At 38.8% G+C, this 17,795-nt stretch overlaps 1 protein-coding gene across 3 annotated transcripts in view; it reads left to right on the top strand.

Moving 5' to 3' along the window:
• Positions 1-17,795, top strand: part of TTC28 (tetratricopeptide repeat domain 28) — a 594,760-nt gene that overhangs the window by 166,248 nt on the left and 410,717 nt on the right. Inside the window, exon 1 of one of the 3 annotated variants that reach the window (XM_061170304.1) lies at positions 4,192-4,527. The exons of the other annotated variants lie outside the window; for them this stretch is intronic. Coding sequence (XP_061026287.1) covers positions 4,501-4,527 — 27 coding nt within the window. The 5' untranslated portion in view covers positions 4,192-4,500. Of the gene's footprint in view, positions 1-4,191; positions 4,528-17,795 lie in introns of those variants that run through there. 3 annotated transcript variants of the gene reach the window in all.

The following is a 17,795-nucleotide window of genomic DNA, read 5'->3' as shown; positions in this document are numbered from 1 at the left end:
GCTGTGTTAGCTTGGTACCTCTATATAAATAATTTCTAAGGGAGAAAGTATACTGGTATAATAGTAATTCTATAAATATTTCAGATATAATTACCAAGTCAGTTTGGATTAAGCAAAATAAATAAACAAAGGCACAAAGAAAAAAGCAAGATGATTTAATATAGTATTCATATTTACAGGCTTTTAGGTAATGGTCTTCTTTCGAGTGGTACCTACTAAATGAAAGCTGAAACACTCACCAGTCAGCAGGGAAAGAAATGCCATATAAATAAGTGACCCAAAGGAAATATACCTAAAAAATTGAAAACCAGCTTAAAACTTCACTTTGAAGTCTTAGATTATGTCGAAACAACTATTTCCTCTCTCTCCTTTCTTGTTACAGTCCACTTGTCTCAGACTCCCTCTCCCCCAATTTAAGTAACTTTGTCATTTATTAAGTCCAACAACATCTGAGCATGGGAGATTGCTCTTCAGTCCACAGACCATGCGTGGTATGCATATGGATTCACAGATGCCCTCAAAAAACCACCCCATAGATTAGGAACCATGTAGGTCTCTTAATTTACATATGGGAAAGTGAAGCCTTGAGTGGTTAAATCAACAGTCACAAATTATGACTTGCAGATGGAATTTAGACCTACAGGCATGTTTTGTTTGGCCTGTTAAGATGCTTTAAAACTTTTGAGCAAACAGTTAAAATCAGGAAAATTTTAGCTTCTCATGAAAATTTAGAGGATCTGGCATTGTTGGACTGATATTCCTGTATGACATCAATTGACTAGCATTATGTAGCATGTAGCAACTCCCTCTTTTACATGATTTATCTTTCTACAGATTTACAATCCTTACAATTCCCTTTTATCTTACACCTGACTCTGTTTCATTTATTCATGTCATCTGCCTTGCCCTTCTGATAATTTTTGTTGTATAGCAAGTTAGAGGCAGAGTAAAAAATAGAAACTTTTATCTTGACCTCTAAGCAATTGTAGGTTCCTGCCCCCATCACTCAGGCGTTGGTTTTTAAGCCTTGGATTCTAGTCCTTCCATTACCATTGACTTGCTGGGTGGCATTGAAGGGGTCAGTTAACTCCTGCGAATTTCAGTTTTGATATCTATCATATCTGTCAAATGGTCATTATAAGCATTTTAATTATGCACATAATTTAAAAATCCAAAGGATTATATACAAAACAGCCTCATAAAATCATGGTTAATATTTTGTTAGATTTCTTAAAAATGCTGCTTCAGTCATGCCTCTTGACTATTGTTAATACCTTTAATGCCCTGCATCCTACAGGATAAAGTCCAAATTTCTTTGCCTTACAGTGTTCCCTACCATTTGGTTCCAGCATACCTTGCCAAAGTATCTTTTACTTTATATGGAATGGAATGGAATTTCCCTCATTCATCATTCAATCTCTACCCTCCCTTCATTCTTTTATCCCATAAATATTGAGCACATCTGCTGTGCCAGGCACTATGCTGGCACTGAGGATTACAAAGCTGAACAAGACAAAGTTTCTGCCTCTAACCTTCTCATTCTTAAGCCTTATATTTTAGGCAAGTCAATATATTTTGTATCTTGAATACATCTTGTATAGGCTTGCCTCCTTTGCTCACACTATTCTCCCTTTTCTTTTTCTTTCATTATTTCATTCAACAAATATTTATTGATTGCTTATTGTATCAGGCACTGTTCACTGGGTGTTGATGTTATACAGAGTAAAGTCCCTGCTCCCTTGGAATTTATATTCTTGGGGATATAAGACATTAAATAAATAAAATATATGTCATAAAGGCTATGAAGTAAATGTAGCAGGGTAAGGAAGATAGAAGGTAACAGTCATAGTGCTATTATTTTAGAAAGAATGATGAGAGACAGCCTTTCTAATATGATATTTGAACTGAAGGAACTAAGGGAGGGATCCAAGAGGGTATCTGGTGGAAGGGTGTTTCAGACAGAGGGTGCAACACATATATGCTTGATATATTCAAGGGACAGTGAGGTGGCCAGTATGGCAGGGGCTGAGAAAGGGAGTGGAAGAGGGGTAAGAGATGAGTTCTGAGAGTTAGACGGGTCCAGATCCTGAAGAACGTTACTGCCTGTGGTAAGGACCTTGGCTTTTGGCTCTAGAATGAGTTGTATCTCCTCTGAATTTCTACTTCAGATTCCTTTGTGACACCTTCCTTGACCATCCCTGTTTACAATGGTTTCTCCTTCTATCTCCTGGAATGCTACTTAACCACGTAATTCATTTGTTTAACTGACCAACGCAATGTCTGATTGTCCTCTTATAGGTCTTCAGCTCTGTCCTAACTTCTTTGTAACTAGTCCCTCTAGCGTAGGGACTTAGTTTTATACCTTTCTATCCTACATGATGTTTTGCACCTAGTTGGGACTTAATATATGTTTGTTTTGTGAGGCTCCAGCCTCAGATGTCAGCAGTAGGAATTGGAAAGCAATGTCTAAGAAAGAAGTGAAAGGACTTCGTGATAGATGAGACATAGGAATGATGTTAATTAACGTTTTAGTTTGTGATCCTGGAAGAATAACAGTGCTATGGACAGATACAGGAAAGCTGGGAAGAGAAACTGATTTGGGGGTAGATTGATGAATTTGGTTTGGAATTTATTGAACTTCCATGTTAGTAGGATATCCAAGTTAAGCTGTGCAGAATGATTTGGATATGTTAGGACATATACAGAGTATTGATGTTATTTGTGACTGCTGCCTGCAGTATGTAATTTCAAGAGCAGGGATAACCTTATCTATCTGGCAAATAATAGGTGCTGGCAAATAATAGGTGCTTAAATCATAGGCACTTAATAGTTTTATTGAGCAGAGAGGTAAGGTTGGTGTGTAGCTATGATGCATATCATGGCTTAACTATACTTGTTAATATTATTATTTTTTAAAAGACAATGATTTCACCATTGAATTTCAGACTCTTAGGCTTAGAAAAAAATCTCAAAAGTAATTTGTTTTAGTTAACTGTTTTGGGTATTTTAATGACATTTACAATATATCTGATATAGTTAGTGTCCAATCTGCTTATAATCATCCACATCAGCCAGTCCTGCCAATGCATTTTAGAACTCTGACATTAATAAGTTAAATATTGTTGAAACAATGGAGTGATGATACATCAGTTGCTATTATTATGTTCATCAGTTAGTATTCTAGTAGCTTACACTACCCATTAATTCCCAGCTATCAAAGTAGCCTCATGGTGAGATAAGAATTACTAGACATGTTGGATGACAAATAATAGAATTACATTGTATTTTGTATTTGGAGATGTGTCTCCTTAAATAGGATGGAATCATTTTATAGAAGCTGAATGAAACTCAATCTTGATAGCAATATTTTTTATAATAATAAAATTACTGCTAAATTTAGAGAAGCAGAGTCTATTCTTGATTAAAATTTTTATTTTGTCAGATATCTTAAATCTTTTTCCTTCAAGTCACACTTTTAGATTATATAGGCTTTTGGTCTAGAAACCTTTTCTATTCCTTTTTTCTCTTGATATAACTCACAAATCTAGATCTTTTGAAATGGTTTCCTGATTCCGTAGGTCTATTCTGGCTCTGATTCCTTGGGAGCTGTTAGGTGCCTCTGAAACTGTGTGCTTACTTTTTGCTTTGGAACAGATGTCGTGGCACTAAGACCCAGAAACCATTTGCTCTGTGTGGCTGGAGCTGGGCAGGCTGTGCTCACACTGAAGGGAAGGAAGTCATTAGTGCAGACTGAGCTGTGGAGTTGGGTTCTTGCAGGATTTCCTTCCAGCCTTTCCCCACTAAGGTTCTTGGGAATTAAAAAAAAAAAAAAAAAAAAAATCTAAACACACAAACCAAGTTTTCCTATTTACAGTGTTCAGGGAAGGTAGGCATTTCGGGAAGGGCAGATCCTTTCCCCAAGCTATCCAAGAAAGAAGAGAAAACAGCGTAAAGAAGCTCTGATTACAGATCTTTGGAATTTTCTTTGCTAAATTTTACAAACGAGAAATACACCCAGAATTTTGGGAATTGCTCCAGGCTGCGCGTGAGGGTTTGATTGCTTGTCTAATCTTTTTTTGAGAAGAGGAGAATTCGCCAAAAGGGGTTTGGATGGCAGGAGCCCGGCTGGGTTTGTGCAGCAGCTTGCGTTCTCCGTCTCTTCTCTGAGGGAGGGTCTTTGCAGCCGGCTTGGAGACCCCCTGCCGCAGGCTCTTTTTGCTGGCGCTGGCCTGAGGGGAAAATGCTCCGCTCTGGCAGGACTACGCTGGTTGCTGCTGGGACTTCCTAGCCCCGTGGGAAGTGTGTTCGTGGTTTGGGGATACTTTTCATTGAACTGAAGGCGAAAAGACTGGACTCTCCTGGGCTCTTTCCCTTCGCAGTGAATATGGGAAAGAATTAGGGGGTGGAAGGGAGGCAGCATGACTTGCAGTCGCCGCTGCCCTGCATCTGCCCCCAGCCCCCAGCCAGCATCTTGATGTTCCACGTATCGGCTGTACAAATATGATGAAATGGCAGCCCCGGAAGAAGGTAAGTGTCCCGGAGTGGGGACGGGGCCCTGATGCCCGACCCAGGGAGGGGTGACAGGGGGCGGTTGCCCTCGGGTCCCTCCACTCCTTCCGTAGTTTGCTGGACGGGCAGGTCCAAGTAGCTCTGTCCCTTTAGGGACTTACACCAGTCCCTTAGGGACGGGTTACCAAGTCTGATCTGCGTCCATTGCCCTCTTAAGTTTTTCTTTCTTGGTATGCCCAGACTCTTCAGGGGTGACAGCTCAGAAACATCCCTTTGCCTTAGAAGCCCGGTGGAGCCAGCCACACGATTAGCTTTGCAGGAGCCAGCCAAGAGCTGCCAGGATCTAAGGACTCGGTGGCGCCTCGTCTACGGGGAGCCATTTGGGGTTGTATTCCCGACACATTCCAGTGTCCCCGCAGGTGGGTGTTGTAGCACCTACTTCCCCAAGGGGTTAATAGGCTCTGAGCCGCTGGCAGCCGCTTCCCCAGGGCCCCGCTGGGGGGCGAGCATCCCTAGCACAACCGCCCAGCAGCTGGTTCCTGGGCAGCGGGGGCCGCGGGGCCTCCAGCCTGAGCTCCTGGGGCCGGGCTGGCCGGGCCTTCTGCCCGCGGGGCTCCTGGGCGGCTGCGTGGGCCCGCGCGAGTGCACGCGCCGACCATTGTCACGGGTGTGTGTCTGTGCGTGGCAGCGTGCACGGGCGTGTGTGCATCGATCGTGGGGAAGAGGGGGAGGGGGCACTGCGTTTTGCGAGATTATTTCCTAATATGGCTCCTTTGTTGAGAACTCAAGAAAAAAAAATCCAGTGGTTCTATCAAAATAAATTGCTATTGGTCCCAGAAATAACGTTTCTAAATGTGGGACTGGTCGCTACCCCAGGACGTTCAGGGAGAAAGACAGTGTTCTTCAAGTTGTTGGCAGCTGTAGCTTTGGCTAGGGCTCCCTTTTGCTAACTTGTCTGACTGGCGCTGTTAGGTGAACCCAGTGGTTCACTGCATAGCAGGACTTTCCCCCCCACTTCAAATACCTCATTTGGCCGTGTTTTTTATTGACATTCTTTTGAAGGAAAACAGCGAACTGAACGTGCTGTGCCTCTCCCCAGCCATGACCTGTCTCTGTTAGCAGCTGCCTGGTGTTTTACTTGAACTAGCTGAACTGACTCTTTCTTTGTGGCATGATGTGTGATACCATGTTTTACATCAGAGCTGAAATAGAAATCATGTGTGAAATGCATGAGAAGATATTGTGCATTTGTTTTATTGCTAGAAAATCTAACAAACCCTGCTTCAGTACAGCCTGGTGAATTGAAAGGTTTTCTTTGATATCTAATTTACTATCTGAAACGAAGTCATTTCTATCGCATTCTGAAGTCAGAATCTCTCATATATTAGTTCTCATAGAGCTTCTTTCAATGATATTGGTTTCATGTGTTTTAGTTAAGAGATCCATGCGTCTCCCCCCACCACCCATAAAAATCAGAGTTAGGATGAGGAAAACCCATAGAAGAAACCATATAATTAAGAAATTTAAACAGATTCTGTGTATTCCTGGAGCCCTCCCCCCAATTTCTTCTATATTTGTAAATTGCATATTTATGAGTACTTTTAAGATGTCTGCAAACTATACATTCATAAATGTCTGTTTTTTCTATTTTACCCAATATGCAGTAACTCATGTGGTTATGTCTGAGGAAACCCCTCTGGGTACTGGTATTGCTTGAACCACGGAAGTATTATTCTTGGCAGTCAGGTGGATTTCTGGACTCTGGAAGATTCTGTTTCAAGTGTTAGGATTCACTCTGCAGTATTTACTCACTCTGTGATGCTTAAATTGCTATACCAGAAGGTTGTGTTTATTCACTGCATTCATAATCCCAAATCATCATGTTATAAGGATCCAGATATAATTCTGCAAAGTTCATAGATGATTAAAAATTAAGCTGAGCCATTAAGTACTGTGTGATTATTTGGTGGTGGCTTGAGAACAATTCTTCCTTCTTCTACATTGGAAACGGAAGCTTCCTTGGAAGAATATTCAACTCCTGTAGGGCACCAATAAGTCTTTACAAAGATTAGGTTTATTTTTTTACTCTTGCAAGAATACTCACATGATCAGATCATTGCTGTGGTTTCTGGCTGGGCCTGCTAACACATTTGTAGTGGTACAGTCACATGCCATGTGTTTTGTCAAACTGTTTCATAAAAACCATTTACACCACAGATGAAAAGTGATACTACATTGATGTGATTTTAACAAAGCTAAGAAGATCATCCATAGAATGCTGCCCCAAGCATCATTTGCTATAGCTGGGCTTCATGGCTAGGATTGATGGTAACTTGCTATCATGGTGCCCTGTCAGCCACTACCAGTGCTGGCTTTTGTAAATTCTGGGCTCACTGTAAGAGAATGACCATAGGTTCTATGTTTCTTTGTTTCTAACTGAGCATGCAGCTGGGGTACATGATTGAAGGGGAGTTCTTTACTCTTCTTTCCTCTGCTTATTTGCTGGGTTTAACTAAATACTAAAATTCAAGATGTGGGCTCTGGAGTATTCAATTAGGGTCTGCTACCTTTTTCACAAAGAAACCACCAGAACACGATTAATCATGTTCCACTCTCAGGACCAGTGAGGAGCTTAGTTAGCCATAGCTTTGCTCCCTCATTTCTGGATACTACCACCAAGATGCTCTTCTTCCCTCCCCTTCTTGAAGAAACAGTGATTTTTATCTACCTCTGAATTCCTGGAGCGTTTAGAATCTATGCCCTTTTAGGCTGATTGTCCTTTACTGATAGTAAACTTTTTTTATCTTAGCCTCTCAATTATTCTTCAAGCTCCTTGAGTTCAGGAACCACGCTTCACACCTCTTTTTTGGTGCCAGGGATAATATAGTTGCTCAGTAAATATTTATTTGATGTAACAGTAAATAAGAACTATTGCTCTGTAAAACTCGTATTTATTTTTAGGGTGGTATGATCTTTAAATGTAAAAAGGTTCAGAATGTTTCAGTTGACTCATAGGTATTAGACTGTAGTGGATTATTAAAGAAAACCAGCATATTTTGGCACTCACTTCTAATCTTTTGTAGACAACTTCAGGGAGGGGACAGCTACACTTTCCACACAGGCTCCGTGGCAGTCATTGTTAAGACAGACTACCAGGCTCCGGATCCAGTGTCATGATCCTTTTATTAACATAACCTTATTGGCCTGGCAAAATATACTTTCCCATGTTTTCACGTTAATAGGCTATCATGCAGCACGTTATTTTTATCTTGTATTTGCAGAAATGATAGTAATTAAAATGCTCATCTCATAGGAACACATTTGTTTACAATTCTGAAGTGATTTTTGCTCTCTAAAATCCAAGGATTAGTATCAGATAACACTGTGTAAATAAGACTGCAGTCAAAACCTTCAGGAAAACTGCTGCTGATTGGATTTTTTCATTCCTTATCTAATGTTATTTTACTGTTCACACATAATAAAAGATCATTAATAGGAATATGTCATATAGGCTACATTAATTATGTCATTTGAGAATCATATGATGTATTTATCTTGTTCTACTTGTCACATTAATATAATGTGAATCTGGCTTCTTAAATGACTTCTCTGATAGAGCTTCATTTATTTCAAAGCTCACTAATAAGGATTGTGTCCTGTAAATTTGTGTCTCAGAATAGCTATTGCTTTTACAAAAGAGTGTATTTCAAATCCCTGAACTTTTTCTATGAGAAAGCATTTTGTTTCTGGATTAGAAAGCTAAGTCTCACATTTTAATATAGCTATACTAAATTACTTAGTTACCTGCCTAAATGTTGTACTAGTTGATATTATTATATTATTCATTTTGGACCACAGTTTGTTTATAGTATAAAATTAGACTTAAAAATAAGCATTGTGGACAAAAGTTTTAAAGAGAAGTCTTAGAAATTTCATGATAAAGGTCTTTCTGCAGATCCATCTATATACCATTCCCAGATCAGTGCAATCTAGAGACCCACGTTTTGGTTCTGGCAGTTCCCATGACTTGTGTCCTTGGGCATGTCATTTAATCTTTCACATCTGACTCCCCACTGTTATAGTTTAGTGCCTCATTATCATTTGCTGGATCTATTGCAAATGGCATCCTAATGATTTTTCTTTTTCTTGTCTCTTTTTTCCCCTAATTTCCCCTTCTTATTCCTTCTAGAGTAATTGTTTAAAGAAACACATGTATTTATTCACCTTCTTAAAACTCTGCCATGTCTCTCCATTGTCTAGTAGATGTCTCCAAAGTGGGTTGAACACACCTTGGGCTAGGGAGTGTGCAAGAAAATGACTGGGTTATGGGGAAGTATGAGGACTTCTGTTTTTGTGTATTTTTTAATCTAAAAGAATAAGAAATAAATTAAGCTGTGCTCTCAATACAGTTTGCCACTCTTCCCTTGTTTGTTTGGGGGCCACAAGGGGTTCTTAGTGATGCCCTCTCATTGTTCATGCCAGTCATTCGTTCACCTTCAGTGTGCTGTGGTGTACTTAGTTTCCATCATAAAAGATCTTGCCTTAAGTGATTAATTTTATTAAAGAGGAGAAGAAAACAGAAAAATGTAGTGTAGGTTATATAGTATGGTGATGAAGAGGATGGGCTCTGAAGCTAGACTGCCTGGGTTTGAATTCCAGTACAGCCTCTTAGTAGCTGCATAGCCAAGTTATTCAGCCTCTCTGTACTTCAGATGTCTCATCTATTTAATACGAGTGGCCACCTAGCTCTTGGTGTGACTTTGAAGATATAATGTAAAATGCTTACAAGGAGTGTCTGGCACATAAAATGTGCTTACTACACTTTTCCTGTTAGTATGATGGTACCCTGTAATCTAGCTGGACACAGCTTACCGGGCTTCTGTGCATTTGTACATACTTCTTCCTTTGCTTAGAATGTCTTCTTATACTCTTCTTAACTCACTTCCTTTTGTCACTGGTCATACCTTAAAAACTAACTCAATCTTCTCCTCCTTAGTGAATCTTTCTACGTAATTGCTGGGTATAGTTGGCCACACCCTCCTTTGACCATACTTGTATGATCCATAGTCATAGCTCTGTACTGTAACTGTCAGTATGTCTGCCTCTATCAGTGTAAGGTTGAGGGCACAGGCACAGAGTAGGAACTGAAAGAGTGAATATTTGAAAAAATGCAACACATTTATGGAATATGATGGTCAGTGATCTTCAACCAGCTGGCAAGATTCTCTGACTTGCCAGTTATTGGAAATGCCTAACTTGCAGGTTTATCTCTTTTTCTTACCCTCTCAGAACACCATATTGACTATGAGTCAGGGTGATTCATTAAAGGGATAATCTTAACTCCTTACCTATTAAAAATAAAGTCCCAGTTATGAGGTGATGGCTGCACAACATTGTGTGTATGCTGAATGCAACTGAATTGTACACTTCAAAATGGTTAATTTTATGTTATATGAACTTTACCTCAAATGAAAAAAAGGGGGAAAAAGTTACAGTTATTTGTGATACATCTCACAGCTGGATCACAAGATACAAGTGCAGCAATACCATGGTTGTAAACCACTGGAGTAAATCTTTATTCCCTTCAGCCCGAAATATTTTGGATCTTGTAAAACTGGTAGGGAATGATCATCTATAGAAAACTACTTCCAGGGACATTTGAGAAGCTGGGAATAGTTGATAGACTTGATACAAAGTGAAAGAAGTCAATGATGAGGAAATCTGATTTGGCACCTTCACTGTTCAGGAGCTAGCCAGTAAACATTGCCATTGTGAGAGGCTACAGAGTTGAATTGGCCCAACTTCAAGAAAAGGCGCCAGCAGCCACCTTCATTTTGCTGGTCAGTCACAGTGATGACATGCTGTGGAAAACACAGCGGAAGCAAGAGAAAACCTGAAATCCCAGCCGGCCTTGTCAGCTTTAACTTCCACAGCGAATTCATTATATCATTAATAACAATGTATGTCTCAGCTTTAAGACTTTGCTTTTTATTGATGTGCTAAAACCATGCAGTTTTATTGAAAGCTGTAAAAATTATATCATTCAACTGACATTTTTAGGATATATATGACGCTTTTGTCCTGTACTTTCTTGTTAGTGCCCCGTTTTAGATTTTTGTAGCTAAGAGGCGTATTCTCACATGATTGAGCCCTTTAACTATATTCCTTTTTCAGCACACTTTGTTATTTATTCTGTTAGAGTGTTCTGTCTTCGTTATTTTGAGTATTCTATATTCTTTTAGCATATATCATAAGGAAAAACATAAAATTGTATCCTTTGGCTTACACCTTCTGTGTAATAAACTTAACATTTCTGGAAAAAGTACCTGAAATAAACTTGGTGTCAGTTGTCAAAGCTGCACATAAGCTTTCTGCTGGTAGACGTCTCTCAGTTTGGACTATCAAAGGACTGAAATTTCTATAGCTTACGTCTGGTTATGTAAGCCAATGTCCATTCATGAATGCACTTATATTTCCAGCATTATTTACTTTGTGGGAGGTAATATTTTGGATTTACATCAAGTTGGAAGACTGAGGCTTGTGGAAACACAGATTTCTGAGGTAGTTCTGAGTTAGAGAGCAGTTACCATTTGGAATAAGGACAAAGTGGAGTTGGGAGCCAGGAGCTTATTGCGGGAACTCATTGTGTTTGGATATATACTCTCCTAAACACACAATATGCATAGACTTGAACATAGAAAGGTAATAGTGGGAGTAGAGAAGGAAGAAACCTTCAAGGAAACTTTGTTGTACATCCTGGGATAACTTATGTCCTATATTGACAAAACAACATTTATTATCAATAGATAAGAAATTGAGATTTTAAAATCGATAAGTGATTCCTTATTTTGACTTGTCCAATGTAGGCGTTCCTTGTTTTAAGGAAAATCAAAATACAATATTTGAATCTGAAAACAAACTGAATGCCAACTTGTTTTATATAACTAAAACTTTGAATGTCCATTATATTTATCTGGTTCATTACGTCATTGCTCTGACAATTAATTGTTAAGCATATTTTATATTTTAAATATTTATAAATGAACATAATGGAAATGCACACACTCATTTTCAGGATTATGTTAAATTGTGGTTATCTGTGAAAAGCTGAAATGCTTAAGCCCAGATCTGTCAGATATTTTTGGAAACGTGTTTGCAGAGTTGAGATTCTCAGGCATAAATAAATAAGATTATTATGTTTTTGAGGAGTAGAAAGAAAATGTCATACTGAGTGATGGTGGACCCATGATCATTTTGGTGGACTTTGGGTCTTTATTACTTAATAATTAGTTTTTTTCCAACAGAGGGTGGGCTGGAGAAATAAAAGATAAATGCAAACTACTTTATTGTTAATAATTTTGGTAAATATATTAGGTTGAACCATGTGAAACTGCTCATGTTTCACCATCTTTTACCTGCAAAACTAGAAATTTACTTTGGTTCAATTAGTATTGGGGGGGTTAGGAATGGTGGTGATAAATATTGAAATTAAGACTAAAATGTGTTTGAGGGATTAGTTATGAATTTTAATATTCTGTAGTCACCATGGTTTTTATGGAAAATCACTATGCTAATATTTATCTGTGGTGTTCTTGTGAATTTCTTGTTAACTCAAACTTAATTCATTAACTGCCAGCCCTTGTTAAATTTCAACCATTTTTTAATGTGAAATTTTCTAAAATATATAACACATTTTCTGTCTTCTTAAACAGAAGGTACTAAGCTTCTCCTGATTACTCAGGATTATTATCACAAATATGAATTATTCTACTTTGGCATAATGCAGCACTACTATAGGAGCTTTTAAGGAATGTAGAATTATTTGTTCCTATACTGACTGACCCCAGATTGTTTTTTTGTGTCTTCTAAAATATTTTTGGGACTTCCCTGGTGGCATAGTGGTTAAGAATCCACCTGCCAGTGCAGGGGACATGGGTTTGATCCCTGGTCCGGGAAGATCCCACATGCCGCAGGGCAACTAAGCCCATGCGCCACAACTAAGCCCATGCTCTAGAGTCTGTGAGCCACAACTGCTGAGCCCACGTGCCACAACTACTGAAGCCTGCGTGCCTAGGGTCCGTGCTCTGCAGTAAGAGAAGCCACCGCAATGAGAAGCCCGCACACTGCAATGAAGAGTAGCCCCCACTCGCTGCAACTAGAGAAAGCCTGCGTGCAGCAACAAAGAACCAATGCAGCCAAAAATAAATAAATAAATAACTTCATTTAAAAAGAAATACTTTTATGATGCCTTTGTGTGGTTTTTACCTTTCTTTCCATGTTGTCCAAAGTAATGCTGCTGTCATGTGCCTACTTCTTGCAATTCTGTTTTATGTATTTGTTTCCTATCTGTGGTGGGTGAGAAGTGCAGCTAACTGAGCCTTAGCTTGTGACTGAGATGAAAGTAAGTAAACTCTGAATGAATGAGGGTTTCTCTTATGAGTGTATGAACTTTAGACTATGAACTGTGACTTTCTGTTTTGACTACTTAGAGGTTTTTTTTTTTTTAATACTTCCTGGTTTTAGGCTATGTTTTAGATGTTTAAGATGGTTAATAAATGACCTTCTTTTAAAAAAAATTATTTTGGAGGGCAGAAAGCAGAAGCAAGAAGAACTACAATCCTGCAGCCTGTGGAACAAAAACCCCATTCACAGGAAGGCAAGATGAAAAGGCACAGGGCTATGTACCAGATGAAGGAACAAGATAAAACCCCAGAAAAACAACTAAATGAAGTGGAGATAGGCAACCTTCCAGAAAAAGAATTCAGAATAATGATAGTGAAGATGATCCAGGACCTCGGAAAAAGAATGGAGGCAAAGATCGAGAAGATGCAAGAAATGTTTAACAAAGACCTAGAAAAATTAAAGAACAAACAAACAGAGATGAACAATACAATAACTGAAATGAAAACTACACTAGAAGGAATCAATAGCAGAATAACTGAGGCAGAAGAACGGATAAGTGACCTGGAAGACAGAATGGTGGAATTCACTGCTGCAGACAGAATAAAGAAAAAAGAATGAAAAGAAATGAAGACAGCCTAAGAGACCTCTGGGACAACATTAAATGCAACAACATTCGCATTATAGGGGTCCCAGAAGGAGAAGAGAGAGAGAAAGGACCAGAGAAAATATTTGAAGAGATTATAGTCGAAAACTTCCCTAACATGGGCAAAGAAATAGCCACCCAAGTCTAGGAAGTGCAGAGAGTCCCATATAGGATAAACCCAAGGAGAAACACGCTGAGACACATAGTAATCAAATTGGCAAAAATTAAAGACAAAGAAAAATTATAGAAAGCAGCAAGGGAAAAATGACAAATAACATACAAGGGAACACCCGTAAGGTTAACAGCTGATTTCTCAGCAGAAACTCTACAAGCCAGAAGGGAGTGGCATGATATACTTAAAGTGATGAAAGGGAAGAACCTACAACCAAGATTACTCTACCCGGCAAGGATCTCATTCAGACTCAATGGAGAAATCAAAAGCTTTACAGACAAGCAAAAGCTAAGAGAATTCAGCACCACCAAACCAGCTCTACAACAAATGCTAAAGGAACTTCTCTAAGTGGGAAACACAAGAGAAGAAAAGGACCTACAAAAACAAACCCAAAACAATTAAGAAAATGGTCATAGGAACATACATATCGATAATTACCTTAAACGTGAATGGATTAAATGCTCCAACGAAAAGACACAGGCTTGCTGAATGGATACAAAAACAAGACCCATATATATGCTGTCTACAAGAGACCTACTTCAGACCTAGGGACGCATACAAACTGAAAGTGAGGAGATGGAAAAAGATATTCCATGCAAATGTAAATCAAAAGAAAGCTGGAGTAGCAATACTCATATCAGATAAAATAGACTTTAAAATAATAATGTTACAAGAGACAAGGAAGGACACTACATAATGATCACGGGATCAATCCAAGAAGAAGATATAGCAATTATTAATATATATGCACCCAACATAGGAGCACCTCAATACATAAGGCAACTGCTAACAGCTATAAAAGAGGAAATCGACAGTAACAATAATAGTGGGGGACTTCAACACCTCACTTACACCAATGGACAGATCATCCAAAATGAAAATAAATAAGGAAACAGAAGCTTTAAATGACACAATAGACCAGATAGATTTAATTGATATTTATAGGACATCCCATTCAAAAACAGATTACACTTTCTTCTCAAGTGCGCACGGAACATTCTCCAGGATAGATCACATCTTGGGTCACAAATCAAGCCTCAGTAAATTTAAGAAAATTGAAATCGTATCAAGCATCTTTTCTGACCACAATGCTATGAGATTAGAAATGAATTACAGGGAAAAAAACATAAAAACCACAAACACGTGGAGGCTAAGCAATACATTACTAAATAACAAAGAGATTACTGAAGAAATCAAAGAGGAAACCAGAAAACACCTAGAGGCAAATGACAACAAAAACAGGACGATCCAAAACCTACGGGATGCAGCAAAAGCAGTTCTAAGAGGGAAGTTTATAGCTATACAAGCCAACCTTAAGAAACAAGAAAAATCTCAAATAAACAATCTAACCTTATACCTAAAGGAACTAGAGAAAGAAGAACACACAAAACCCAAAGTTAGCAGAAGGAAAGAAACCATAATGATCAGAGCAGAAATAAATGAAATAGAAACAAAGAAAACAATAGCAAAGAACAAGAAAACTAACGGCTGGTTCTTTGAGAAGATAAACAAAATTGATAAACCATTAGCCAGACTCATCAAGAAAAAGAGGGAGAGGACTCAAATCAATAAAATTAGAAATTAAAAAGAGGTTACAACAGACACCGCAGAAATACAAAGCATCCTAAGAGTACTACCAGCAACTCTATGCCAATAAAGTGGACAACCTGGAAGAAATGGACAAATTCTTAAAAAGGTATAACCTTCCAAGACTGAACCAGGAAGAAGTAGGAAATATGAACAGACCAATCACAAGGAATGAAATTGAAACTGTGATGAAAAATCTTCCAACAAACAAAAGTCCAGGACCAGATGGCTTCACAGGTGAATTCTATCAAACATTTAGAGAAGAGCTAACACCCATCCTTCTCAAACTCTTCCAAAAAATTGCAGAGGAAGGAACACTCCCAAACTCATTTTATGAGGCCACCATCACCCTGATACCAAAACCAGACAAAGATACTACAAAAAAAGAAAATTACAGACCAATATCACTGATGAATATAGATGCAAAAAATCCTCAACAAAATACTAGCAAACAGAATCCAACAACACATTAAAAGGATCATACACCATGATCAAGTGGGATTTATCCCAGGGATGCAAGGATTCTTCAATATACGCAAATCAATCAATGTGATACACCATATTAACAAATTGAAGGGCTTCCCTGGTGGCACAGTGGTTAAGAATCCGCCTGCCAATGCAGGGGACACGGGTTCGAGACCTGATCCGGGAAGATCCCACATGCTGTAGAGCAACTAAGCCCGTGCACCACAACTACTGAGTCTGAACTCTAGAGCCCATGAGCCACAACTACTGAGCCCACGTGCCACAACTACTGAAGCCCATGTGCCTAGAGCCCATGCTCCGCAACAAGAGAAGCCACCGCAATGAGAAGCCCATGCACCGCAACAAAGAGTAGCCCCCGCTCGCCGCAACCAGAGAAAAGCCCGCGTGCAGCAACAAAGACCCAACTCAGCCAAAAAATAAAAAAAATAAAATAAATAAATTTAAAAAAAAAACAAAAAACAAATTGAAGAATAAAAACCATATGATATGAAGCAACTGACAAAGGATTAATCTCCAAGATTTACAAGCAGCTCATGCAGCTCAATAACAAAAAAACAAACAACCCAATCCAAAGATGGGCAGAAGACCTAAATAGACATTTCTCCAAAGAAGATATACAGATTGCCAACAGACACATGAAAGAATGCTCAACATCATTAATCATTAGAGAAATGCAAATCAAAACTACAATGAGGTATCATCTCACACCGGTCAGAATGGCCATCATCAAAAAATCTAGAAACAATAAATGCTGGAGAGGGTGTGGAGAAAAGGGAACACTCTTGCACTGTTGGTGGGAATGTAAATGGATACAGCCACTATGGAGAACAGTATGGAGGTTCCTTAAAAAACTAAAAATAGAACTACCATACGACCCAGCAATCCCACTACTGGGCATATACCCTGAGAAAACCATAATTCAGAAAGAGTCATGTACCAAAATATTCATTGCAGCTCTGTTTACAATAGCCAGGACATGGAAGCAACCTAGGTGTCCATCATCGGATGAATGGATAAAGAAGATGTGGCACATATATACAATGGAATATTACTCAGCCATAAAAAGAAATGAAATGGAGGTGTTTGTAATGAGGTGGATGGAGTTAGAGTCTGTCATACAGAGTGAAGTGAGTCAGAAAGAGAAAAAGAAATACAGTATGCTAACACATATATATGGAATCTAAGGGAAAAAAAAAAAGGTCATGAAGAACCTAGTGGCAAGATGGGAATAAAGACACAGACCTACTAAAGAATGGACTTGAGGATATAGGGAGGGGGAGGGGTGAGATGTGACAGGGTGAGAGAGTGTCATGGACATATATACACTACCAAATGTAAAATAGATAGCTAGTGGGAAGCAGCCGCATAGCACAGGGAGATCAGCTCGGTGCTTTGTGACCACCTAGAGGGGTGGGATAGGGAGGGTGGGAGGGAGGGAGATGCAAGAGGGAAGAGATATGGGAACATATGTATATGTATAACTGATTCACTTTGTTATAAAGCAGAAGCTAACACACCATTGTAAAGCAATTATACTTCAATAAAGATGTTTAAAAACAAACAAAACAAAACAAAACAAAACAAAAACCATATGATCATCTCAATAGATGCAGAAAAAGCTTTTGACAAAATTCAACACCCATTTATGATAAAAACTCTCCAGAAAGTGGGCATAGAGGGAACCTACCTCAACATAATAAAGGCCATATACGACAAACGCACAGCAAACATCATTCTCAACGGTGAAAAACTGAAAGCATTTCCTGTAACATCAGGAACGAGACAAGGATGTCCACTCTCACCACTATTGTTCAACATAGTTTTGGAAGTCCTTGCCACGGCAATCAGAGAAGAAAAAGAAATAAAAGGAATACAAATTGGAAAAGAAGAAGTAAAACTGTCACTGTTTGCAGATGACATGATACTATACATAGAGAATCCTAAAAATGCCACCAGAAAACTACTAGAGCTAATCAATGAATTTGGTAAAGTTGC

The sequence above is a fragment of the Eubalaena glacialis genome, chromosome 15, assembly GCF_028564815.1.
Source record: "Eubalaena glacialis isolate mEubGla1 chromosome 15, mEubGla1.1.hap2.+ XY, whole genome shotgun sequence".
NCBI lineage: Eukaryota > Metazoa > Chordata > Mammalia > Artiodactyla > Balaenidae > Eubalaena > Eubalaena glacialis.
The sequence above is the reverse complement of the archived record's forward strand: the minus strand, read 5'-3'. Positions and strand labels throughout refer to the sequence as shown.